This window comes from Crotalus tigris, unplaced genomic scaffold, assembly GCF_016545835.1.
Source record: "Crotalus tigris isolate CLP2741 ecotype Arizona unplaced genomic scaffold, ASM1654583v1 scf7180000017668.6805642782:7212621, whole genome shotgun sequence".
In the NCBI taxonomy this organism is placed as follows: Eukaryota; Metazoa; Chordata; class Lepidosauria; order Squamata; family Viperidae; genus Crotalus; species Crotalus tigris.
This window is the reverse complement of record NW_024096554.1, coordinates 414693-442614: the sequence shown is the minus strand read 5'-3', so window position 1 is coordinate 442614 and position 27922 is coordinate 414693. Positions and strand designations below refer to the sequence as shown.

Genomic DNA, 27922 nt, shown 5'->3' with positions numbered 1-27922 from the left:
TTCCACGGTGTTCACCTGTGCCAACGCCACTCCATTGTCCCATCATCCCAGGGTCCGATCCTTTATGAAAGGAGTCTCCAACACCAGACCTCCGGTAGTACACAGGTATCCATCTTGGGAACTACCTCGTGTTCTGCAGGCACTCACTAGGTCTCCCTTTGAACCTATAAGGTCTTGTCCTCTTCACATTTTGTCCCACAAGGTGGCTTTCCTAGTAGCCATCACGTCGGCGAGACGCGTGTCAGAGCTGGCTGCTCTTTCAGTTAGGGAAGACCTGTGTACCTTCTATCAGGACAGAGTGGTGCTGAGGTTAGATCCCTCATTCATTCCCAAGGTGAATACCCTGTTTCACCGGGCTCAGGACATTGTACTACCAAACTTTTGTCCCAATCCTTCTCACACACTAGAAAAGCAGTGGCATTACCTAGATGTACGTAGGGCATTACGTCATTACATTAAGAGGACAGCTTCCTTTCGCAAATCGGAGGCATTGTTTGTCTCTTTCCACTCAACTTCCAAGGGACAGAAGGTTTCCTCCTCTACTATAGCCAGGTGGATCAAGGCCTGTATCGCTCAATCTTACCAGGCTTCCTCTTTACCTGTCCCAAGCCGCCTGACAGCGCACTCTACTCATAGCGCTTCCACATCGGCGGCGTGGCAGACTCAGGCGTCCATAGAGGAGATCTGTAAGGCGGCTACGTGGTCGTCCCCTTCACCATTCATTCACCACTACAAACTCGACAAGTTTGCTTCCGCGGAGGCTGCGTTTGGCCGTCGGGTTTTACAACAAGTGGTCCATTTCAGCATCGACACTTAACCAACCTGCTTCCCACCCGTGGGATCATAGGGGCTTTGGTATGTCCCATGCGTGGAGTCTACATTCTTCTACATGCTGGAGAAGGGGCGTTGTCTTACCTGAACGCCTTTTCTCAGCATGAGGAATGTAGACTCCACCCCCTCCCTGATTATTACTAGCAGCTAGGTTAGTGTCAGCAGTTCGGAGCCATCTCGTCACACAATCATTCGCTTCGCCCTTTCGAAAACTGGGGCATGGTCAGATCCTGCAGAGGCGTGGCAACGTTGATTGTTTGGTCTGATTGGGCTAGAAGACTAAATCAACCCATGCGTGGAGTCTACATTCCTCATGCTGAGAAAAGGCGTTCTGGTAAGACAACGCCCCTTCTGATATCCAGAATGCCATCTGCAGCTTAACTCTGTTTACCTCAAGTTCACCTCACACAATGTAAGCAGATAGTAGGAGAAAAATGACCCTGCTGCTGTACTATGGCACAGAAAGAAAATTTAAGATAGCATTCTGATCCTGTTGCACAGAAGACTGAAGACCATACAGTTCAAAAAGGTTGTGGTGCTTGCAAAAAAACACTTCTTAAAATGCCTGCTCTTTGGTTTTGAGCATGGAATGCTTACGGTATATGTCTGAGTTTAAAAATATTGAATGGTTTTATATATGCTTATTAAAAAATATAAATTCAGTATGTTTCTAATCTCATGCTGGATCATTGAACCACAAGTGTTCTCTATCAATAGTTTTGTCTTATATTTATCTGTAAAGTATTGGAAATGGGCCAGTTAAGAATTCCTTTCTTATTATTCAGATATGTTAAAAATGATAGTGGTGTTCTGTTTAAAAGTATAACATCAACATTAGTTACAAAAGTAACTACAAAAATCCAATAAATAAGGCTGATTAGATTGTGTTAACTGAAAAGTGTAGGGAGCAAATGCTGTTGATACTTTTTTACATTAAATTTAAAATCTCTTGTTGCTAACAGGATTGTCACCAGATCTGCAGTCAATGGAACAGATCCGAAGAATTATGAGACCCACGGATGTTCCTGACACAGGTGAATTTTTTTTAAGGATTAGGAATATGCTTCTGCAACTGCCATTTTAGTAGCATATTCTCAAAGTACCTAATAGTCTGGTCCTGAAACTGTTAATATTTAGAAATTAATATACACCACCTAGAGTATTGTGGGAGGGGGGGACTAGAAAAAGTGTTATTAAAGTTAAAGCTTTAACTTCTGTAAAGTTAATTATAGAAAATGCACTTTAGACATTTTCTATATTCTGTGTATTGACAATGGGAATTTTGACACAGTGGGTTTATTGAGTACTAATTGTGACTTAGTCCAACTCTATGTATTAAATTGCTTTTTAGATTTTAAAGAACCTTGGGGTAGGCTATTTATATATGAAATCTAATCAAACATTATAGTGTATCGGTTTGGGCTCTCAGTTGTTTGTGTCTTAACTAGCTTCTTATTAAATTATATTACTTTTTAGAACATGAAACCAGTGGATTATAAACTAGTGCTTAGTTGATTATAGCTTTGGAAAAGAAATTAAATATATATGTTTATGGTACATATATATATTAATAATTTAAATACAGTAACAAAAGCAACAATTAAAACTTGCCTAACACATAGAATATTGACAAAATTTCCATCTGTCAATTACAAAGGCAACACTGCTTGGATCCACACTTACATGCCAATATGTTAGAACTTTGTAGGTTTTTGGGAAGAAGTCAGTGCAAATGAAAGCCGACATTAACTAAAGAAATGGCAGATGTGATTTCATATTGTTGCATATGTAATGTTTATAAGTCTTAATGGATGTAAACTTTCCTCCTTTTTAAGGCTTGCTATGTGATCTGTTGTGGTCTGATCCTGACAAGGATGTGCAAGGCTGGGGCGAAAATGACCGTGGAGTTTCCTTTACTTTTGGAGCCGATGTGGTCAGCAAATTCTTGAACAGACATGATTTGGATTTGATTTGTCGAGCTCATCAGGTATCAAAACCTTACTGGTAAAAATTAGATTTTAATTTTTATTCACAGAATTATATGCTTTGGTAAGTTTTTTAATTTTTTATGCATTCAGTGTATTTGGGCATGTAGATGAGCCAGTGTAAATTGGATTACGGACAGCTATCACTTCTGTTAATTATACAATACCTTGTTGCACCCAAATTGTTCCTGTGAAATTACTGCACAGGACCATATTATTGTCATACTATATACGCCTTCATTTTAAAACGTACTATTAAAATTTTGTAGAGCTTTTGTATAGGTGGTCTTGCTTACTAATATTCTCAAATGTGTATATATTCATTTTCTTTTATTCTTTTCATTGTTTTGTTATGTAATTTTAAAATTAAAAATCCTGAATTTTTTTTATTAAAAATTTTTATAAATTTTTACAAAAAGACAAAAAAAAACAATACAATACAATACAAAAACAAAGCAAAACAAAACAACCCTTCCCCAACCCTCCCCAAAACCCCCACTCCCTCCCCCCCCCCGGAGCTTCCCAGAGCAGAATATAGGTTTAATTAAAAAAAGTTTAAAAAATTATATGAAAAAAAGAATATAACACTAAAATATATGTGTATATATAAAAATAAAAGTTATAAAAAAGCTAGATGATATTTTTTTATATCCAATTTAAATTGTATAAACTTTATCCATTTATCCCAAACAGCAAGAAATTTCTCTTGCGATTGTTCTTTTAAGAAAGCCGAAATCTTTGCCATTTCTGCCAAATAAGACACTTTAAAAAACCATTCCTAAGGGAGAATTTTTATAAAATGTTTTATAGATGGCACCTTGATCCACAAAAAATGTCTTTTATGTACCCTGACTTACAACCTAAATGTTGGAGATGTGGTTGTATGGACGCTACTTATTATCATATTTGGTGGTCGTGCAGAGAGATAAAAGCATTCTGGATTAAGATATGGTGGAATATCCAGAGAATTTTTAAAAGGAGGGTAAAATTTACTCCACAATTATTTTTGTTAGGTATAGTTATTGATTGTGATACAAAGGAGGTTATATTGATGTTAAATTTGATTACAGCTGCGAGGCTGTTAGTAGGACAATATTGGAAGAAGGAATCTTTGCCTACATTGCAGGAATGGTTTCTTAAAGTGTCTCATTTGGCGGAAATGGCAAAGATTTCGGCTTTCTTAAAGGGACAAACGCAAGAGAAATTTCTTGCTGTTTGGGATAAATGGATAAAATTCATACAATTTAAATTTGATATAAAAAATACTATATAGTTTTTTCATAATTTTTAACTTTATATATATATATATATATTCTATTTTATATTCTTTTTTTATAAATATAAATTTTTTTAACTTTTTTTTAATTAAGCCTATATTCTGCTCTGGGAGGCCCTGGGGGGGGAAGGGGGGTTTGGGTAGGGGTGGGGGAAGGGGGGTTTTGTTTGGTAATGTTTGTTTTTTATTTGTATATGTTGTTTTTTGTTTTTGTATTGTCTTTTATTTTCTGTAAAATTTATAAAACTCTTTAATAAAAATAAAAAATAAAAAAAACCATTCCTGCAAAGTAGGCAAAGATTCCTTCTTCCAATATTGTCCTACTAACAGCCTTGCGGCTGTGATCAAGTTCAACATCAATATAACCTTTGTATCACAATCAATAACTATACCTAATAAAAATAATTGTGGAGTAAATTTTACCCTCCTTCTAAAAATTCTCTGAATATTCCACCATATCTTAATCCAAAAAGCTTTTATATTTCTGCACGACCACCAGATATGATAATAGGTGGCATCCAAACAACCACATCTCCAACATTTAGGCTGTAGGTCAGGGTACATAAAAGACATTTTTTGTGGATCAAGGTGCCATCTATAAAACATTTTATAAAAATTCTCCCTTAAATTCTGTGCTTGTGTAAATTTAACATTTCTCACCCAGATAGTTTCCCAGGTATCCAGTAGAACTGGTTCACCAAAATTCTGCGCCCATTTAATCATACAATCCTTAATTAATTCTGTTTCTGAATCCAATTCCGCTAGAACCCCATAAATTCTCTTAATATGAGTTTGTCTTTGATCCTTCACTTGCTTAATAAGATTTTCATCTTCTCTGAGGAAACCCACCTTACGATCCATCTTCCATCTGTCTACTAATTGCCTATATTGAAACCAAGAATAAATAATATTTTCATGTGCTAGCTCTTCCAATAGTTTTAACTGCCAGTTTTGTCCATCCCATCTAAGTAACTGTGTATAAGACACCGTATCCATTTTGACACCTCTTTTTATCCCCTCTAAAATCCTGAATTTTTTAATGTTTTCAGCTATTTTTAGACAAAATATTTACTCCTTAACATGCAGTCTAAAATTATAGATATATTTACAATTATATTGATCGTCGCTTTCTGTTCTCCTCACTGACAGGTGGTTGAAGATGGCTATGAATTCTTTGCTAAACGACAGCTGGTTACTCTATTTTCTGCTCCTAATTACTGTGGAGAATTTGACAATGCTGGTGGCATGATGAGTGTGGATGAAACTTTAATGTGTTCTTTTCAGGTAGGTGTTTTTGTCTTAAGATAATTAGCCATAAGTCATAAGTTTACAAGCATTAGTATGTGCCTAAAACTAAAATAGAAAAATATTAATTGGAATCACTTAATACTTAATTGAATCTTTATTTAAGATTAGAATTTTGGATTGTAAAGGCTAAGCTCTCTGTTGGAAAGTACAGTTATGTCTATTATATCAAAAACCAAAATAAAAGTCTGCCTGAAGGTGTGAATGCAAGCTTGAGCTCTGTCAATTGAATCTTTTGGTAATGTAGGTAAAATAATAACCCAGTTAGTACAAAGCAGAAGAGGGATGTGGTGTTATGTAGAGAGATTGTCATTTACAAAACTCTGAGCTCCCATCTCTCTGATATCACAGCAATCAGTAAATGAACTGATTTTTTTTATTTCAGTTTCGCAATAACATGGGCAGCTATAGAAATTGAATGAATGAATGGGTATTTGTAAACCCCGCCAGTCATAGTGTATTGGAGCATTGATCAAATCAGCTTGATTTGTTCCGAGCTCCAGATAAATCTCCAAAATGCTGAATGTTTTTTATGCAGTCAAAAACTTAGCACCCAGAAATAGTTCATTCTGTTTTGTTTAGCAAATAAATATTCTTAAATAATAGTTTGTGGGTAATCACAACTTCAGAATCCTTTTAAGCAAAACTGAATTCTTGTTTGGTATTTCCTTAATTGTATATCTAATGGACAAGGAAATAAGAACACGTAACAAGTTTTGTAATATCTCAGACTTGTGAATATATCAGCCCAGCTTCTTGTTTCTCTGAAATATTCTTCACTGAATCAGTTTACATTAACAACCATTCATTCAGTGACTATTTAAAACAACCATTCATTCAGTGACTATTTAAAAGTACAATGGTGCTGAATGAATAATGCTTACTTCTGGCCTTGGAAGTTTTTTATTTATCAAATTTAGACACTGCACAACTCAATATCAAAATGACTGAGCAATTTACGGATTTTAAGAAAAAAAAGTTAGGCTGTTGCAGCACTCCCTTGGTTACATGATGGTGGTTTTTATTATCACAAAGTACATTTCAACTCCTTCCTGCCCCACTTATCTCTTCCCATCCCTGTTGTTTTGACTACCCTGTGTTCTCTTGCTACCCCACTGCAGCCAGCCCTGGCCCACTTGTTGCACCCTCGGCCTCCAAGCAGCAGCTATCCCTGATCTAGCTGCATACCTGCCAGGCTGCAGCAGTCCCATGCTTGTCTGCTGATCTGCTTGCAAGTGCTCAGGACTTGCAACTTCCTGCCAGTTTTCCTATTGATTATTGAAAACAAGCAGGAATTCATGTGGAGGTCCTTGCTTAATGACAGCAATGGGATTATTGTCGCTAAGCAGCGTGAACATATAAGATCACGCTTTATGACCTTAAGTACTGAAAATTCTGTTCCCAATTATTGAGTTATCCAAGAACTACCTGTAGTATTTTGAAGGGATTCGTTACATGTGTTCCTGAGCACCTCTGTCTGCAAAATGACTTCTGCAAAGTAGAATATATAATGGTTGCAGGTCAGATCTGGTAGTCATAATTTAGCAAGGCTTACAGCTGTACAAGATGAGAGAAAACAGTCCAAGATTATATAATCCCAATTAATGGCATATAGATTCAAAATAATGGGCTTATATTTAGATTATCTGTCCTCTTTGCTATGGATTTGTGATTTGGCCAAGTTTCTGTTCTTTTCAGTTTCCCTAAGTGAAGGTTGGCAGCCATTTTATAGTGACATAAAATGCTTTTTTGACATGCAAAATTTTTCCCAGCTCAAAAAGACTGAACTCTTTTCTCTTAAGATTCTGAAACCTTCTGAAAAGAAAGCAAAGTACCAGTATGGTGGACTGAACTCTGGACGTCCAGTCACTCCACCTCGCACAGCTAATCCACCGAAGAAGAGGTGAAGAAAGGAACACAGTAGAAAATAATCAGATCTGTAAAGGACAAAACTCCATATATACAGTATATATAATAAGTGTGCACAGTAAAACCATCCAGCCATTTGACAACCTTTATGATGTCACATCTTTAACTTAAAGAGACGGGTAAAGGATCCTTAATATTTTCTAGTTGACAGATGTGCAACACTGTATTGTAATAAGTATACACCAAGTTCCAGTAATCAACATAAAGTAAATCAGATCTAAACAAATTATTTTGGTTGCATACATGTCAGTTTTAAAGTTGACCAACATCCCAGTTTAAGCTTAATGTAATAGTTAAATCAGATGAGAGCATGATGTTTCATTTGTGTAATGTGGTCTTACTGTTGCTTGACTGCTTTTATTTCTATTTTGTAGCTAGAATGATGGCAAGGTATCTTAGTAATGTTCCCTGGCTAAAAATGAACTGTGGAAGGGATTTGAAGAGCCAGCTGTTGCTGTTCTTTCCTTCCAGTAATCTTGCTGACTTAAGTATTTGCCCCTCTAATAGGAGTCTGGTGATTAAAGACAAACCAAGCTAAACTATTTCCTACAGTAATTTTCCTTTTCCAAAGAGACTAGAAATCAGTGTTTTTCATGAAACAAAATTTGTTACTTTTTATCTTAGTCTGCCACTTAGTGCACTGCACCATTTTAAGCTAGCGTTATACTCTCAACAGCACTTCATTCAACTAAAATAGGTCAAAAATTGTATTATTTGTTGGTCATGGAATATCTCGCATTAGATTTTATTAGCATGAAACATTTTTCAGCATGCTTAGCTTCCTGATAATGCCATACTAGCATTAAAATGCATTCTGCATTTCTCAGAAGACATGAAGATCCTTCTCTGACAGGCCTTGGAAGTGCTATTTCTCTTCCCTTTTGTTCCCTGCCCACACTCCAGGAGGGTTTATTTAAATGTATATTGATAAATAAGCAGTAGGGTAACTAAGGCTAATGGTGGTTGAACTGTCTAATATATCTACATGCTTGTAAGGCTTATGTCACAAAGAATGATATCTTCTGGATTTTCATAATCAAAATTCATATTCACGTAGAGATTTCTGCTTTGTAGTGTATGTATAGTAGCAATAATTTCTGTACATGATCAAGAGTTGATGCAGTTTTTCTTTTCCTGCTTTTTTAAGGATTCATATTGATAAGTGTAAAGGTCATGTGTAAAGTTTGTAAGAGAATAAAAATTGAAAGGCAAAGATTTTGTTGAATAGGATTATAAACTTTATTGGACACTGTCAAACTTGTAAGATTTAAGAAGTAAGGTTACAGTTTGTACCATTCTGTGTGCAACAATAAATGTAAAACTTTAATTTTGCTTTTGCAAATGTTATACTGACAATTTGAAACTTGCATTTTATAAATAGCACGTATTATGCAAGTGATTTCTGCTAAGTAAAGATCTTTAAATTTAAGCCTCTTTTCTAATTCCATTTTGTTTTAAACACATTAAATGTAGTTTTTTTCATTTAGTAAAATTGTTTAATTCATTTGAAGTCTGACTGTTTATTCCAATCCTTTTTTAAATTCATTAGCTCTTGATGGCATTCATTAATTGCTATGTGGGTAAAAGGTTGATACTAATATAAATATTCAATAAGGGTATTTAAAAACTTAATTTTCTTGTTTTAAAATCACAGAACTTAGTAATAATGGTGCAGTGCCAAGTAGCTGAACAAATGTCACTTCTAAAACAATAACTAATTTTCAGTTGTAGTTATCCAGCACAGTGAATAAAAAGTTCTCATCTGACTGCAGAAAGGTGAACTCCTTGAGTCATTAGCTGTATGAGAAATTCATGCCAATAACCACATGAGGAATTGAAAAAGTGGAAGCAAATACTTACATAGCTGTTGGTAAAACAAATTATTTTTTACAGGTGCACCCTTATTTAAGTGTTTTAAATCAACAATTTCTACAGCTGAGTTTAACATTCTTTTGAAAAATACTGTTACATCATTGCCTATTTAAGCATGTAAAACCTTATAGAAAGACAGTGACTTTTTATTTATCAATATCCTGTAACTGATATCTCTCTTGTCATTTCTTGATATCTGGTAACAGCACAATTCTAATATCTGCAACAAATGATATAATTACTAAAATCACTACTTACTATCTTTTTCTTACAAACAGCATTTCTGGAAGAATAATTTATTGCAAGCATTTAAGGGGCTGATCATGTTCAGTCCTTAGAATTGGTCCATTAATACGAAATCCCCTTTGATATATAAGTTCTGACATACCATAGGTTCATTTTAAAGATCAGTAATGTGTCATTTGCAGTTCCTTAAAAAATACTTTGGCCATGGGTGCATATCCTTTCTGCATAACCAGAACGGAAATTGTAATGTATTAAGCATGATTTTAAATATTATTTTATTGTCTGTCTTCCCACCTGCCTTTTCATTCGCTGCTTGTGTAAAAGAAACACAGTTCCTTTTTCTGCAATCTTTCTGTAAAGTTGGTGTCACTTTCTAGTAGCGTTTTTCCACAGATTTATTTTTAAGTAACTTCTACTTACTGTGTGGAGTTTTCTTTCCTGCCATTGCTCCATCAAACTGTCATAAGCAATTTGCTTAAAGACAATCTTGTGCAATGTGGATGGACTGCTAGATTCTGATATGAAAGTAATTCACAGGATAGTTTTTGAACAAACTGTATAAATGACTTTTTTCCACATGTGTGAATGGACATTGTTTAAAACCCATCTTGTGGATGCAAAATATCATATCCAAGCTGGTTGTGTCCAGCCAACTTGGAGGAATATTGAGTTTTAGGAATAAATACAACTAAACCTCTTGATTCTGTATTCATGTTTCTTATTTGCATGTTAACGCATTACACATTGTCTCAAGATGTATCTGCTGTTAAATCCATTGCAGACATGATGTCTCGGAAAGGAAGAACACCTTTAAATGCCACTAGCTATGTTAATCCCAAAGGCAAAGTCATAGGTAGAATCCAGTTAAGTTCTTCACTTGGTCCCGCTTGCTTCACTGGAAGGATTGGCATAGCTTTATATCTGCTGAATTTGGGGAAATGTCTAGAACAGGCTCTTGAAGAATAGAGGAGACAATATCCATATTTCATAGTGGTCAATGTTGTAGAGACAAGCTTAGACAATTAAAAAGCCAGCATCTGCTCTGTGTGGAAACATTTTTTCTTCTAATATGCAGCTAAACATTTAAGAAACATGGAAGCACACAAATAGTGCACTGTCTTGGGTGTGCAAAAGTACATGAAATGTACAAGTGACCCTCCCCTGCAGATAGAAACGTCATAGAAATATTAAAATACATACACATTATAGATTTAAGAAATCCTAAGTTATTTTGTAGATACCCATCTTATGTAGAAACAAAAGAATGGAGGAATTTTGTTTGCAATACTTATAGTAGTTCTAGTCTAATATCTGATTCTGTAATTAACCAAATACTTTGGAAAATAAAATACAAGGCTTTCTGTCCTTGAACATGGGTTCATGTTGTGTAGATACGAACAATCAGATTCATTTCTCTGTTGCAGAATTTTATTTTGCACTTGCCCACAAATGTATTAGGGAATGGACATAAACATTTTTTGTTGCTCTACTGATGAAGCTATGATGATATGACATTTCCTGCCAGGACTTGAAGACATCCAAAGTCTCATTTAACCCCATGATTCTATGACTTTTTTGCAAGTCTGGTAGACTTCTCACATCTTGTCTGACATTTCCTTCACCCCCGCAAATACAGATTTGTTGGGATTGCCAATACCCATATTTACAAATGTGGAGTGAAAATTAAAATTGTGAAATTAAGTAAAATCTGTTAAGCCATTAATATTGTTACTTCTTAATTTGGAAGATACTATGCACAAGTTACCAGTTTCAAATATGCATATTTGAGAGACTGCTTGATTTGTGTTAAGTTTACTTACATAGGTAGTATTCATTTTGTATTTTAGGTGGAGAAAATACATATAAAAAAGGACCAGATTAGACCAGTAACTGGAAAAATGTAATTAATTGTAAGCTGCTCAGAGTTAAAAACATGAGATGGGAAAAGGAAAGGAAATATTGAAAAAAGAATCCCCCAGGACATCAGTATGGAAGAAGCAGCTGGAGAGCTACTCAAAATGTTGGCAACTACATTTTAAGTTTTCTTCCCTTCTGTTAACTTCCTGAGACAAGAGTGTATTTAGCCTGTCCCCTGCTTTTTCATCTGCTTGTTCATACAAAAATATGACCACAGCTAGTAAAAACATTTAACTTTAGAAACCATGTCCTGCCTGGTTTTCCTACCATGTTTTAAAGCCATAGTGGAATATATAGATTAGGTTCATCCATCATGTGTAATTTAAAGCTTTTGAGAGGAATGAAGTACCCTTACTATGTAATACAAGCCATGACTGTTCTCATTAAATATAAATTCAGCCAATTGTGGATTATTCAAACCCTGATTTAAAGTGAGCCAAGTTATTGTTTCTTATTACTAAAAACCTTTCAGCAAAATAAAAGTATAATAGGAAACAGAATACACAAATAAATGCAACATATAAAATATAGATTTTAACATTTTATAGCACTTTTGTATAACTTGTCAGCACCAAGTAACATTGCTTTTTAAAAATCTGCGTGTTATTGACTTACTGCTAATTTTTTTTTCTAATTTGTTTCACAACAGGCAGAAAGGGTATACTGGATTATTTAATTTATTAATTTCTTCAGTGAAACTAGAAATAAATGTTAAGTATACCTAAACAGGTATTCTTAGCATGAGTTATCAAACAAAATTCTGGGAAGATTCCAGCTGAAAAAAAAATCACCGTGGTGGTGAAATATATCTTTTCCTCTCATCCTAATGAGCAAAATCAGCAGCTGTTGGGTGTATTTATCATTTAGATCAGGGGTGACAAACTGCCGGCCCGTGGGCCGGTTTCATCATACTGGAGCCGCGCCCACCCCATTGCCGGCAATAGCGAAAAAGCTCCGATACGTTGTGCAACGTCACGTGACATGAGTTTGACATGTCTGATTTAGATGGATTGATTATATGTCATTGTCTTCCACTTCTGGCATTACAGACATTACAGTTTTCCTTTGATCAAGTACCTGATGATGCACTGGAATAATAATCAAAAATTTTTATGCTTATGCAGACATAACCAACAATTATTTGGATCCTGACCATAAAATTAGGAGTCAAACCATTAGGTCCTATATTATTGCACATATTTGAATTCCAGATTAAATAAATGTATAATAGGCCAATAAAAAGAAATCAAAAATGAACAGATAATGAAATTTCATGAAATCTCATGCTTGCCACATAGTGTCTATTGTAAATTGCATGCATTAAGGGGGTACACATATTTAATGTTTTTTTAAATTTGGTTGGTTGAAAGAAGATAAATTCAAAAAAGAATAACCCATACATGTGATAATAGTCTTTTATATACTATATTGGTCATACTAAAAAGTAACTTTCTGCCTGCTGAGAATTCAGTGCTGCTGTGTTATTTAAATATCAACTTAAATTTATGGACTATTTCTGTTGGAAATCTATTCATGTCTCAAGCAGTTTTCTGCTGGGTTGTGATTAGAAAAATGATTGCCTTGCAACCCAGCATGCTTTATTTGGGTCAAATGAGAGCGACTAATGGATAATTTTATCAAGAGCATTGTACAGAAGCAGGAAGAAGCTGAGTTGACATAGTCTATTAAGTCCCTGACTTCAGTGAAATGTAGCAGTATACCCAAGTAACCCTGCTTTTCTTGATCCTAACCATGTTTTTTCCCCAAATAAAATAATTAGAAATGTGCATCAAATTTAGCTGAATTCAGAATCTAAAATCCAGCAGTTTTAGAAAGATTTGAAATGTCCAAACAAAAATGGACATGCAGCTTTAATTTCTAACCACTTTAAATGGATTTACCAGAACTCATCAATCCCTGTGCTCAAAGATGGTGAACCAATATATTGCAAGGAAGTGCCAGTTTTTCATCCTGTGTAATTCTGTCTTCCTGGGGCAGAACTGATCTATGGGATCTGGGATGAGATTAACATTGGATGCTTTCTTGAAAAATGCTGGATATTCAACTGATCAGTGACAACATAAAAAAAAATTAAGTGTTTGTGTTAATTATTATTCCCAGGTCCATATTTTTGTCATAAAAATTGGTGGTGAATATAACTTTTGTATGAATTGCCAAAATACAAGGGCTGTTAGGAAATAAACCTCCATTTAGTTATCAATGACAGACACAGATACAGAACTTTTATTATACACATTAGAAAACTACACCAACACTACACCGGAAGTGGTGTCATAGAAAATTCCACCAAATGTGAAGATGCCAAAGGTGTACTGCTAGTGAAGTTCATGGAGCATAGTTCGACCATCAATTCAGAAGTCTACTGTGAAACATTACGAAAACTCAGACGAGCCATCCATAATAAGCCTTAGGGCATGCTGATTTCCGGTGTGGTGTTGGTTCATGATAATGCTCGCCCGCACACCACTAGACACACCCAAGAACTTTCGAAGCAGTTCTTTTGGGGTGTTTTTGATCAACCCCCCCTATAGTCCAGAGTTGGCGCTGAGCGACTGCTACTAAGACGTTATGACAAGTGCCTCAATTTGAATGGCGATTATGTCAAAAAGTAAGGTAATGTAGTTTTCTAATGTGTATAACAAAACTTCTGTATGTGCGAGTATCTGTCATTGATAACCAAACAGAGATTTATTTCTGAATTGCCCTCATATCTATGGATGAGGAGAAGAGGGGGAAACAACTTTTTTCCCTCTCAGATATGAAGCCTTCTTTTTCCCAAAGTTACTTAAGTAATCTATCTGAACTTTTGCAAAAATAATAAAAAGTTGATGTAATCCCTACCATTTCTTCATTTTATATTATGAAATATTATTATGAGTCCACAGCCCTCCCTCATGGACTCATTTGAAATTTGACAGGGTTATTTCTTGGAAAGGGACAGACATCTACAGAAATAATTTAAATTTGTCAAAGAACAACAATAATAAAGGACTATTATTTCCTTTTAAAAAAAATTACATTAAGAAGTATTTGGTGGAAAGATTAAAGACTGTGAAAGGTTACAATGCCAGTAGTTTTCATTAAATTCTTTTGAGGAGAAAACATCGCATAAGTGTAATGCAAGGAACAGGCCAAGGATAAGAGGAAAACAATACCAAACTGTGTAGTTTTCTGCTGGTCTCTTTTGCTTTTATTTTTGTTTTTCCAAGAAGAATCTTCTCCAGAAACTCTCTATTTCCACATTAGGTATCTAAAATACACAAACTTTGGTGTTAATTTTTATTAGTGTTTCCCATGTGCTCTCTGGTTTTATTTCAAGGAATATTGAATTATTTGTTCTTCTTGCTGTTCAAGGCATTCTCAACAGTCTTCACCACCACCAGGCAAAGGCATTGATTCCCCCCCCCCCAGCTTTTCTGATGATTTTTTTCTCTTTTTCCACTCTTGTTTTCATAGTCATGTATTATATGTAGAAAATACATGGTCTTGGTATTATATATCTTGGAGTCTTATATCTTTGGCATTGGGATTGTTTCTATATTTTCATTCTTTTCCAAGACTTGTCATTTTTCCCCCATGAAGTAAACTTCTGTACATTATTGCATAGTTACAGTAATAAACTTTTAGAATAAAAGCTTGTTCCTACTTGTTCCTATTGAAATTCTACTTCTATTTGCATTGGATTGGACTGGCATCAGCAATTGATAAAGTTTAGTTATTGTTTCTCTTAAGTATTGACTTGGTTCTTATATAACTTTAAGATATAACCTGTGATTTACAAATCACAGTGGCCAGTTTCATACACTGCACTAAATCAAATCCACAGTGCTTTAATTCAGTATATAAACCATCAGAATAAAGCACATTTGCCAAAGCCCATAATGCAAAAAGCAAGTCATATGTAACTATTTTTGACCTTCCTTGTTTCTCTTAAATTAAAAAATAACTGCCTCCCAAATTGTTTAGAGGCTGTCCAGCAAAGTTTCTGGGAATTAATTTCTAAATGTAAATCATAACAAGAATCCTGATAGACAATATATAAATAAAAATTAGTATTGAATTTGGTTCTTATGTAACATTTAGATACAATGATTTACATGATTTACAAGTCACAGTGCCAGTTTCATGCACTGCACCATACCAAATGGAAATGACCTCACAATATTTAGAAACTTAATTTCTGTATAGTATTTGCAATCTGATTCTGTAAGAAGCAGAATTAACAGTTTGATTTTGGCAGCGGATGTCTGCTGCCCCCTGCTGTTCAGCCAATTATGAAAATAAATTCATAGAAAATACTTATTTTGGGATGAGACATAAATTTGGGTAGAGTCATTTTAGTGACCAAAATTATATTGGGTAAGACTACTATTCTCCATAAGTGTGATGATGGTTCTTAATCTGTTATGTACTTTTCAAGAAAAAATGGCTTCCTTAGATTTTGCATATTTCTTACTTGAAGAAATAGAAATTATAAATACCTTTAATGATTTACCCCCATGGAACAAAATCCTATCATAGTTAAAATGATGCTGATTAGGAGAAGAATTGATTAATAAACAGGTAACACCATCATCTATAACTTCATGCCCTCCCCTCCTTAAAAGCTCTGAAAAAGAGACATCAATTATTCATACAATGGCAAATGTAAAAGAAGGGAAACAAACATAAGACCTGTAACCTGGATTAAATCAAACTAATATTAAATGTATAGTTATAAATGAGACATGTCCTTCTAGTTTTGTAAACTACAAGAGGACCAAATATAATAAATGACAACTAAGACAGTGATCTATACGTAGCTTATCCATCCTAATGGGGAACTAACAACAAATAGAACAATAATTGACTAGGTGTGTATCCCTACTGCCATAATAGGAACATTTTAAAACACAAGTGTTATTCCACAGATTCCAATATATTGGCTTTGAAGATAATAGTATGTTGAAAATACAGAATTAAGGCAGGACACCTCTAACTAAAGTTCAGTTCACCAATAACATAGCTGTTGGTTTGATATGGGATGTAGAACAGCACCTTGCCTGGATAGGAATTTGTGCCCCACGAGTAATTATGCAATTTCCTAGGAAGAAAATTGTATATAAAAACACAAGAAGACATTATATCAAATGTCTCTTTGGCATTCTTGCCTAACACCATAGATTCTAAAGACTCAACATTATTCTGGAAAGTGATAAATGTCAATTTGAATGAGGATAAGAACAATGCAGAGCTTTGAGTGACCAAAAAGGAACGGCTGATCCATTTATATTAGATAGTTCCCCATCCTACCGCACTCCAGTTAATTCTCCAATTAATCTAAAACATTGTGGCCCCCTGGCTCTTTAAAAGAAATTGAATATCTGATCCTGGCATTGCCATTAGGCAAAGATCCCGAGAAGAATATGTCTCTTGTTATTAAAAGGAATTATTGTCTCATAGAAACCTGTTTTGGCTAAGCTACTTAATAGCATTAATTCTTCTGGCCTACTTTTCTAAGACTGGAATTCAAGCATAGTGATTCCAATATACAAAAATGTTTGCTACCCATATTTAATGGTTATTAATTAGTATTATCACACATTAGCACACTTTCACCACCTAAGTGAAGACCTAAAACTGGGAAATAATTTTTACCTTCTCTCATCCATCCTAGAAACAAGGTCTGTTTTAGCTCATTATTTAATATTCTGATTATGTTCTGCTTTGACCCACTTTCTTAAAACTAAGCCATTCTTAGTGTGGATTGATGAATTCCTTCTGTTTCAATTGGTTGAGAATTATGCCAATATATATGCCTGGGTTCTGATTGGATGGAAATTTAATGGGGAAAAGGTGTTAATAGCTCCTCCCCAGAAGACATTGTGCTCTACAGTGAAAGAAGAAGTCAGTCTGAGGAGATTTTGATTGGCTGAAGAAGGCAGTGACCCATCCTGTTTTCCCTTTCCCATGTAGGGCATTTAAGCCTGAGGTAAACATAGCATGGAGGAAGTTTCCTGTTTTCTTAATAACTAGATGCTGCTAAATATGAATCTTCATTAGTCTTTGGCACAAAGACACTCTGGAGGAAAAACAAATTAAAACAAACATAACACAGGCCTAATTTGACCATTTCAAGCCCTTTACTGTGACAAATATCTTTATTATTTTGGGAAGGCCGCCATTTTAATGTGTATTTTTAGCAAGGAAAAATTATGAAATTATTTCTGCCTCTTTTAGCACTCCTATTTTCTACAGGGTGAATACTAGATACAAAGAGAATATTTTTCTCTTTAAAATATTAGGGAGAGCTTGTTATTTTAATCTCCTTAAGATGTTTCAGGTAGGGGAAATTCTAGGCTGTCATTACTTATAAGTAATACTAAATACTTACACAGATTAGTGCCTGTGCCTATGTGTGTTAAGCCATTTTTTGAAATAATCTATGCATTTGGGAACAAAGAATATCAAGAAGCAGCAAGCTGCATCCACAGAGGCCCTCACAATCTTGAAAGATACAAGTTAATACATATTACAGTTTCATCAGTTTTTTTTTTTAAAAAAATAACCAGTTACTAACCCCAACACTCTGAAACACATTTGAAAAGGCAAACAATAGCTACAGCTGAATTCTTTTTCCAAGTGGCGTTTTCAAATCAGCAGTCATAAAAATGGTACAGGCTAAGATTCATTTTTTTATTAATCCTATAATAATACATTACTTTATAGTGTATTTGCATGATAGATTCCATGCAAATGCACTCTCCTCACACTTTTTTATTGCTAAAGGGTTCAAAAGGCAATGGAGCTAAAAAGATGATGAATAAAACAAATACTCACTGAGATTGTCTTGTTTCATGCTTCTGGGGTTTAGTTGGAATAGAACAAATAAGTATTCTGCAATAAAGGCAAGGTTTTACTTTGGAGAGTGCATTTCTGACTTAGTAATATCATTTTAATATTGATTAAATATGTTGATAGCCTTCTTGCTATCTTTTTGCTTGTGCCAACCTTCTAATTTTTTAAAATTAATGTTAACACCGTCTTTTAGAGAACCATCTTTTAGAAAATTAGTAAACTACAATTCCCAGTACTTTTAATTCTACAAGATGTCAGGGAAGTTACCTGTTCTCTATTCTGAAATCAAGGTACAGAAAAGTTTACTCCAGTATGAAAGACCTCAAATTAGCAAAAAGAAGAGAGAGAGAGAGAGAGAGAGAGAGAGAGAGAGAGAGAGAGAGAGAGAGAGAGTATGTAAAGAAAAATTTATATTTTTTACTGGATAAGAAACATCTATTTTTCATGTTTATATTCTGCAGCTTTCAGTTACCTAGTGGTTCAATTCTATTGGCAGGAAATGAGGTAAGCAAGACACCATGGTGTGAATTCATTTGAATCTAGATAAAATATTCCTAAATACTTATCATTTTCATATGTCTTCTTAGAAATTAAGCCATAAGGAAGTAATTCAGGAACAGAATTAGTAGTATTACATACTATGAATCTAGGCTTTTCTTGTCATAAAGACAAGAGTTTAGTCTTTAATTATTAATCATGTTCTTTAAATACATATGGCTGTATTCCCATAATATAATATGCCAAAAAACAGAACAGTTAACAAACAGTCATGCTGCCTGTTATTTGTTTGTTGGGTTTTTTCTTTTTTATGGTATTTGGCTCTGAAGTTCTGCTTCTCAGTCTTAGGCTTATTTTGTCATCCAGATTTAAAGCAAACAACATTCTGAGTTACGAGAATCAAAGTTACACTTTTTGGTATGAGTCTGGATGACATTGAAAATTTAAAAGATTTGTAGCCATTGTAACAGAAAATAAGTTGACAGAGAACATGTGTTGCTTTTGGTTTATTATTCATGCCGGTGTAGCCTATATAATAATTACTATTTCTTATTAAATTGATGTTACAGTTATTAAATTTTCCTTATGGGTATATTGAAATCAGTATTTATATTTAAATTAACAGTTTTTAAGACAACACATATGCTTTATAATCTATATTTAATCTTAGTTTTAAAAAAAGATTTGTAGAAAGTGCAGGGCAAAGTTCTTTCCCAGTATGGTGTTGCCCAAATATATTGAGTGGGAATTCTGAAAACTGCAGTCCTGAGCTGTCCAGGGAAATTAAATTGGGTAAAATTAGGAGAGGAAACGCATATAGACAACAAAGTTAGTTGGCTTGCTCACTTTTTTCATGTCAGTAACAACCTACATAAGGACATAAAAATTATGCATTATTAAAATTTAAATTTCATCTTGTAAAATTTGTTCTTATTTGAATGATTTACAATGATTATGCATTTTGTCCAAAAATATAATCATATAGACTTACCACCACCAAGAACATGGGTAATTTTGTTTTTAATTTAGAATAGGTAATTGAATTGCAAATTAGCATATATCAAGATAGCATTGATAATATTAGTGGTGTCATCCATTGTCCAAACTTATAATTATGCCAATTAATAACTGTTGATTTGATCAATACAATTAGCTTAAGTTACTCAATGACTTTTTATATGTAGTAACGTTTTAAAATATGAAATACTGTGGTAACTTGCAGAAATGAGACCAATACAATGTATATATAAAATTCAATTATATTGTACTTTATGTAGCAAAAATATGGAAAAGATATAACATTTACTCATAGTATATGAATAAAGATATAACATGTATGCGTAGTATATTTTTCATTATATCCTTTCTAGAACTTTAATTTTAACCAAGAAATTATTTTTATTTTAACAGGTAATTTCATTGAGGAAAATGAAACATAACCAGAGTTACTATCGAACACCTCCCACTATTACCATTCATTTAAAGCCAAATGAATCTAAATCATATCAGCAAAAAAAGACACTTGCCCTTAAGCGCCCTAAATTTAAAGACTGCCGGGAGACCTTTGGGAAAAACATTAATCATAATATTAAGCCAAAACAGTCAAAAGGTTCATGTCTAATTATTCAGCGTCAGGAAATGACAGCTTTCTTTAAACTATTTGGTAGGTTTTTTTGTATTCACTAATAGAATTTTATATCTATGTATACACATGCACATATGCATATAGTATATAGTTTTATACATACTTACATGCTATCAGGTCATTTATACAGACTTATATGCAAACAGATATGTAATATTTCATATTTCAATAAAATATACAAACTGATTGTATGTACATGAGAGGTAACTCAGAAACCTAAACTTAAACAAAAACATTAGGATTTTATCCTCATGGGAACCAAAATATAAATAAAAATCTCCTGTTCTTACAGAATTCAATGATAGTAATGACTGTTTCTTCGGCCTTCATACAGGTCAAAGTTAGAAATTAGATAAGGCTCATAAATTTATATATTATACAGAAGTTACTGTTTTGCATTCATACCATTTTCCCCCTTGGTTTTGATTATCTTTAGAGACAACATCCTTTTTTCCCCAAAATAGCTGGAGGCTTTATACTCAAAATCAAAAATTATATATTAAAAAATACAATTTTATTGTTAAAAGGGTGATTCAAAGAGATTATAATTAGTTTGTCAGCGCTGCCTTATTTTACAGATGATGATTTGATACAAGATTTCTTGTGGATGGACTGTTGCTGTAAAATTGCAGACAAGGTAGGCTTATTGCTTTTAAGTCAGTATAACTTTAAAAATCAGAGGATTTATATTCTGTTGTCATCTATCAAACCTTATAGTTTCATGCTAATTTCAACTTAATAATTCAATTATTGTTTGAAATAACATAAAATTTAAAATATTGTGATTAGAAGTGATTGACTCCCACAGATAAACATTTTAATAATACAAATCAACATTTTATGAATCTAAATAAAAATAATTTATTCATAAACTCTTATTGAGATATAAATGAGAATGTGGAACTAATTCTTAATACGTACATACTGGACATTAAAGGTGTGAAAAAATATTTATTCAAAACCCAGCTGTAGGCATTAAAATAATTTTAACTGATATTAAAATGCTGCAATGAATAAATTCATAAAATATTATTGAAAGAGTTGAGTTCTGCTACATGACTCTGTTAGGGCTTAGAAAACAACAAATAACTTGAGGGCAGTGGCTGTAGGTATTGGTGCCCAATACAGTATCACAGGATTATGCAGAAAGTGGCACACTGCATAGCATACTAACAATTTATGTGAAGGCTATTTTGTAATTAGCAGCACTTTACTCTGCAGCATAGGGCCATTAGCTGCAATTTAGTGCAGCCCATTTTTCTCTATATCAGTTTTACATCACTTTCTGTTTTCTAAATTTCCACTATAACTGAAAATTACTGATCCTTAATCTGTTGGTTAGCAGCAATATGTCTGGCCCTGCTTTATGTCTTATTAATGAAGTTAAGACAGTGAAAACATGAGACAAGTTTCTATGGCAGAATATGAGTGAAAAACCCAATGGGAGGTGTGATTTACTTGAATTTTAAAACCATTCTGTGCTTGACAATTAATTATAAATAATGATATTTTTTTTGGGTTGATATTTTTTTTTCTGTTGATTTTATCAAATGACCATTTTGTCATTTTTAGGCCAAAGGAAAAAAAGGAACATTAATATTTTACTTTCTTTCAACAGTATCTTTTGGCAATGACTTTTGTTTATTTCAAGAGGGCTGGCTATAGTATAAACGAACACACCCGGCTTAATTTCTTTGTTGCTCTGTAAGTAACTCTAAACTTTATGGTTGTGATTAAAGTGCAAGAGACAGCATCTATCATTTGAGAGAAGAGTAGTTAGAATAAAGCCTTGCTTGCTCCAACAAATAAATATTTATATTTATAAATTTGTGTTCTTTATAATTAAATTTAGAATATTTACATCTTGAAGCACTTTAGGACTAGTATACTGACAGAAATTTAATTTCTAAAATGGTGTATAAACCCAACTAGCTTGTCAAAACTAAGTAGAAGAGTGACTGATTTCTGCAGATTTCTAATATTTTAAAATGAAAGTTAAGAATGGAAATATTTATATTTTATGTAAAAAAAACCCAAAATATATAGTTGTGTTGTGTAACCTTGTTTTGGAAAGAAAGACTAAGGATAGTAGAGCCCTATTTATAATTCTTTACCAAAATGATTACCTAACATTCAATTTCTTTTTCAATGTATATTTTTGGAGTTCTCCGTTTAAATGAGGTGCTTAAACTTTCTGATTTGAATAGGCTTCACATTTCACCTTAAATATAAGGCAAAAATTTCATTTAATCTAATTTTCTAAATCTTTAGGTGACTTCTTCAATCACTATACTGGGAAAAATTAATAAATGTTTACAATTTAAAAACAACCTTAATGAAAATTGTTCATAATCTAAAACTAGAGACTACTAAGTCTTAGGAAAATAAGTACATTAAGCAATTATATATTTAAAAACTCAATATTTGGACTAAATAGTATTTTTGCTCAGTTTGCTTCAGTCTAAGTGAAAAGCTATGAAGTGAGATTTTAGCAGTAATTATAAGCATTCTTAGACTGCTGTTGGGTAGGCAAGACTCATGACTGTGTTATGGGATTTGCTTTACCCTAATTGATTAAATACAAACAATTGCTGATGTTCATGCATGATACTAAATCAAGATATGATATAAAACTTTTAAAGTGATAATTTCCCTTTATTAAGTAACAAATCTTAATTATTAATCCATCCAAACCTGGCTGGGCTGGAAGATTCCATGCCTGTATTTCTCTCATCTGCACAAATGAATAGCACAAGGGGGTTGTATAGCCACCATAAAATGAGAAAGTTGAAGCCATCTTTAAGTTGTCCACAGTAAAGCAAACTGTTGATTTGATGGCAAAACAGTGCTTTATTAACCTCAGGAAAAAAAAAATCTACCCTCTTCTGGAAACTCTTGAAAATTACTGAGAAGCTAAGTAAGCTTTATTCTTCTCTCTAATAGTTCAACTCCTTTAAAGAGAATGATCCAAATAACTTTATTAGACTTTATTAGACATTCAGAAAAGTGTGTGTGTGTGTGTGTGTCTATGTGTGCATACAAACACTCATAAAACAAAACAGTCAAGAAAAAGGGATAAAACATAAAATACAGAAGAATCAATAAATAATGCAAAAATGCCTTGGACCTTATAGTTTCTAATATGTCATTTATTATAAATAAATATATTTGTGGATTTATTCACTTATATATTTCTATGTATTTACTCACTTGGCTGCAACAAATGAAAGATACTCATTCATGTCTGATCAGATGGTATCTGATTCTACAACCATATCAATGTAATACTGTACATCGAGGGACAAGAAAACTTCATAACTGACATTATCTCTGTATGGTAAAGATGTTGAGATTATACTAACCTCATGAAAAGAAAAAAAAGACTATTGATTTTTTTCCTTTCAAAGAGATGAGGTATGTGGACAAGTAAGCTGTTTGAAAGAATTGCAGGCACCTCTACTGCTTTCTTTCCTTCCCAATTTAGGCTCTATTTTGACACTGTCGCTTTATGTTGGCTAGTTTGTTTTTTGGCTCCGCAGTCACAATTCAGTGATGATATTTTGTCCCACTAATAGAGGGGATCAGCACATTTACCATGATCAGTGCAAATTCAGTTCAGTGTTGTCCATATTGCATGGGGTTGGTCAAATCCAGGAGCTTTTTTCAAGATACAAGGCAAACTTCAACATGGGGGGGGGGGCATTTTCTATTCAATCTTCTGCCTACATATTGTGTATATCAAAATCATCTTCTACAAGTATTTTAGCAGTAGAAATAGCTGGATGTCTGGATCTCAACCTATTTTGCTCCAGGCAGGCTATATTATTTAGTATTGGCAGTTGGGAGTTATCAATACTCTTCAAGTTTTCTTGGAGGGGGGCATCTTTTTGTCTTACTCCTGGGGGTAGTATAAGGCTCAAAACAGGTAGCCAATATGTGGGAGTACTTCATATTGTCCACTAACAATGTGCATTGACTCATGCACTGTGCATCAATCCTATTTGTGTGTGTGGGCTATTTAGCCATACTGTGGTACAATACTCTGCTGCTGAATAAACTGAGCTGAGCACAGGATGACTGTTTATGTCTGTGACATTCCTTAAGTCAAACGTGTCCCCTGGGTGGTGCTAAAGAACAGTCACTTCAAGACAAAACATCATAAGCCTCGAAGATATGGCAGTCAGTTAATCCTAGTGATCTCTTGGCTATATCACATTACATCGTAGTATGCTGTTGAAACAAAATCTGTGAATATATAAAGAAAGACAGTTGGGAGAACTTTTAAATCAAGTATGATGCAAAAAGATGCAGCCTCTTTATTGATTCAAAGAAGCCCTTCCTGAAAGTTGAGAAGCATCTATCTAAGAATTTGAACAGCTCTGTATAATAATATATTGTATCAATTATAGTATATAATAAATGTAGAGTATAAATTATATAAACTGTTTTATATTGTATGCAACATTATCCTGATAAGTGAATAAAATAAGCAAAATTCTAAATTGATCAGTATTTTAAGACAACTATCAAATTTAATACTTTATAACAATTGTTTCATTGAATTTTGCCAAGTTTCTGCTGTATCTATAGATAAATAAACATGTTTTATTAGGGTAAATAAAATTCAGTGCCAAGTAAACTAGCACTATCTCCTCCTTCCCCTGCAACTGGTTCTGGTCAATGCTGGAGGGACAAATCTAGCCATTGGTCCTTTTTATGAAGGGTGCCTAAGGGTTATAGGTAAAGCTACTGGGTGAGGTCATTAATCAGCAGGGAGTGTAGTATCATAAGTATGTTGATGATATCCAGATGTACATCTTTACTGCAGGCTGAATTAGTGATGTGCTTGAGGTGCCTGGAGATCGTGAGTGTCCAGAGGGGTTGCTGTGAGAGTCTGGAAAAAGGGCTATACCAAAACCTATCGAAATGGAGTGGCATTTTTAAATTTAATTTTTTATTTTTAAAATAGTAACAGAAAAAGAAAAGAAACAAAACACAAGTATTATAATGATGGGTACATTCTCAAAGGAAAAAATGTATGAAAGATGCTTTAAAAAGGTAAAAAATACAAAAAGAAAAAAAGAAAAAAGGAAAAAAATATATAATTAGAAAAGATAACAGGTACAATTCTATATGTACGTAATGTAAATACAATTCAAGTGCATATATATTTCTTTATTTCTTGTATATTTATATTATTATTCTTTTTCAATATATTATATTTTGTATAAAACTCCATATTCCATTATACTTGTCCATATAAAGTTCACATCTATAATCTTCTCATAGGTGAGAAGTGTAATTAGTTCTTCAATCCTATGAATAAAGGGGACCATATATTTATTTTTTCAGTGCTGCAATATCAATTTTTTAGCCATAATAAGTGTTGTGTCCTGGGCCTGCTGAATGACTCAGCAGGCTCAGGAAGCTGCAGAAGGGCCCGGGCAGACCACGTGGTTGCCCGGGATCAGACAGGCTGTCTCCAGCCTTGTGCACATGCGCAAGGTGGGAGAATGCCGTGGAATGATTGGCTGATGCTGTCCCTGCCAAGGGACTATAAAAGGGCCTGCACCATTTTTGTTCTTGGTTCTGTTGGTGAATTGCAATAAAGGAAGACTATTTTTTGTTACTCCGCTTTGTCTCCATGCCTCATCTGTGGAAACAGAACAGTAAGGGCACAGTGAATTCATTTAGGTTGTCCAGTTATCAAATTCCATGTGACAGATATATAACTGAAGTGAATTTTATCCTCTGAAAATGTTTGCTTTTGTTACACAATCATATTTATGTAATCCACTACTTTCTCCCAAAATCCTGAAGCCCTACTCACCATTACTCATTCCCTGGACACCTCTTGATTTTACTATTGCAATGCAAGACTGCTCTTGAAGATCCCCTCTCCCCACCTGAAAGTTTAGCTGGTCCAGGATGCAGTGGCAAGTGCAGTTCTTGTACTCCAAAGTTTTTATATTTTGTGTGCACTGCAGTTATCTTTCGAATACAGTTCAAAGTGCTGGTTATCACCTTTAAAGCCCTGAATGGTAAAGGCTAAGTTATTTGTGAGTCCACCTCTCTCTGAGGGTATCTGCCCATCCTACCAAATCTAAAAGAGTATATGTGCTCCAGATCTCCTCTATCAAACAATGCCATCTGGCAAGACTTAGGAAGTGTTCCTTCTCTGTAGTGGTACCGGTCCTATGGATCACTCTCTCCCCTGATATCTGAAGGCCTTCTACTCTCTTGATCTTCCACAAGGCCATGAAGACCTCATGAAGGCTCATCAGGTGCTGAGCCAGGATGTGAACTCAGCTATGTTGGTAATTGGTTGTTATGGTACTTTATGATAGTAGGATGGTCTTTAATTTTGAATTTGTATTTCTAATATATTTATATCAATTTTATTGTTCCTAGTCTTGAGTTACACTGTGTAAGATGACAGCCATATAGAGCTTTAAAATAAATACATACATAGGAGAAATATCAATTATGCAAAGTCAGATATTTTAACTTGATTTGCATTTAGCACTGCTTTTGTATTCTGAAATTGCTAGATTTAGACATTTCATTTCTTAAAAAGCTGAGATTTTCTTATTCTGTATTTTGGCTTTTTTAAATAAAAGTTTTATTGGTTTTTTCCATTTTTTACAAAAGCTTAGGACACAACGTGGTGGTCAGAGTGTCAAATCATTCAAGAACAAAATCATATACATATAGCTCAAATTAATTATAAACAATTTCCTCTCTATAAGGAATAATATTACTTATTAAAATTAATACAATTTTAGATAAAGTTCCATCAAACAAAAATCCTCCATCACCTTGCAATTATGATAATCTATATCCTGTTTATGCTTTACTACTTACAATTGTCATATTCCAGTTACATTTCAATAGACATATAATTGGGATTTCAGGTATCCTTAATATTAGATCACTCATTAAGACTAATTTTTTCCCTATCACAAGTAGCTCTTACAACATATTTTTCATATTTAAAATAACAATATAAATCCAACAAATAAAATTCTATTTTTGAAAATATATTCTATACTTTCATCAATCTACATCTATAAAAAATCTTTTTAAGATTTTTATGAAGTTTTATGTTTACACCTTCAAATACTTATCAAGTATAATGTCAATAAATTCCCAGCCCTCATTCATTATTAAATCAGACAGAAATTCTCTATTTCAAAATAATTATCATATTTAAAATAATAATGTAATTCCAAAAAATACATATCTATTTTTAAAAACATGTTCTATCATTTCATCACTCATTGGCGGTAATCGCACCCTCCAGGGCATGTTTCAACCCACATAAGGGTCTATTGGCGGAGGGAAACTAGCTGATGAGGAGATGAATCTCTTCGTACAGCTAGAGGTGCTGCCTCCGGAACCGGAAGTCGTATTTTGGCTTCTGACTTTCTTTGCACAGACAACACATGTAGCTCTGAGTTTGGTTCTATGAATATTAGGTTAAGATAAGCAAATGTCAGAAATGATAACCTATTTTCCTACTATGAAATATAAGCTTAGGGACATTTGTCCAAACTAAAT

The 27922-nt window shown here is 33.7% G+C and overlaps 2 protein-coding genes across 3 annotated transcripts in view; both read left to right on the top strand.

The window, feature by feature from the left end:
• PPP1CB (protein phosphatase 1 catalytic subunit beta) overlaps nt 1-10145 on the top strand; it is a 42101-nt gene extending 31956 nt beyond the window's left edge. For both annotated transcript variants that reach the window (XM_039337051.1, XM_039337050.1), the window contains 4 exons: nt 1794-1865; nt 2667-2818; nt 5242-5376; nt 7200-10145. In XM_039337051.1, the coding sequence (XP_039192985.1) occupies nt 1794-1865; nt 2667-2818; nt 5242-5376; nt 7200-7304 (464 nt within the window). In that variant the 3' untranslated portion in view covers nt 7305-10145. The remainder of the gene's footprint in view (nt 1-1793; nt 1866-2666; nt 2819-5241; nt 5377-7199) is intronic.
• Nucleotides 10146-17216: 7071 nt separating this feature from the next.
• Nucleotides 17217-27922, top strand: part of SPDYA (speedy/RINGO cell cycle regulator family member A) — a 17121-nt gene continuing 6415 nt past the window's right edge. Inside the window, exons 1-5 of the mRNA XM_039337048.1 lie at nt 17217-17353; nt 18681-18723; nt 20128-20380; nt 20941-20999; nt 21981-22066. Coding sequence (XP_039192982.1) covers nt 20146-20380; nt 20941-20999; nt 21981-22066 — 380 coding nt within the window. The 5' untranslated portion in view covers nt 17217-17353; nt 18681-18723; nt 20128-20145. The remainder of the gene's footprint in view (nt 17354-18680; nt 18724-20127; nt 20381-20940; nt 21000-21980; nt 22067-27922) is intronic.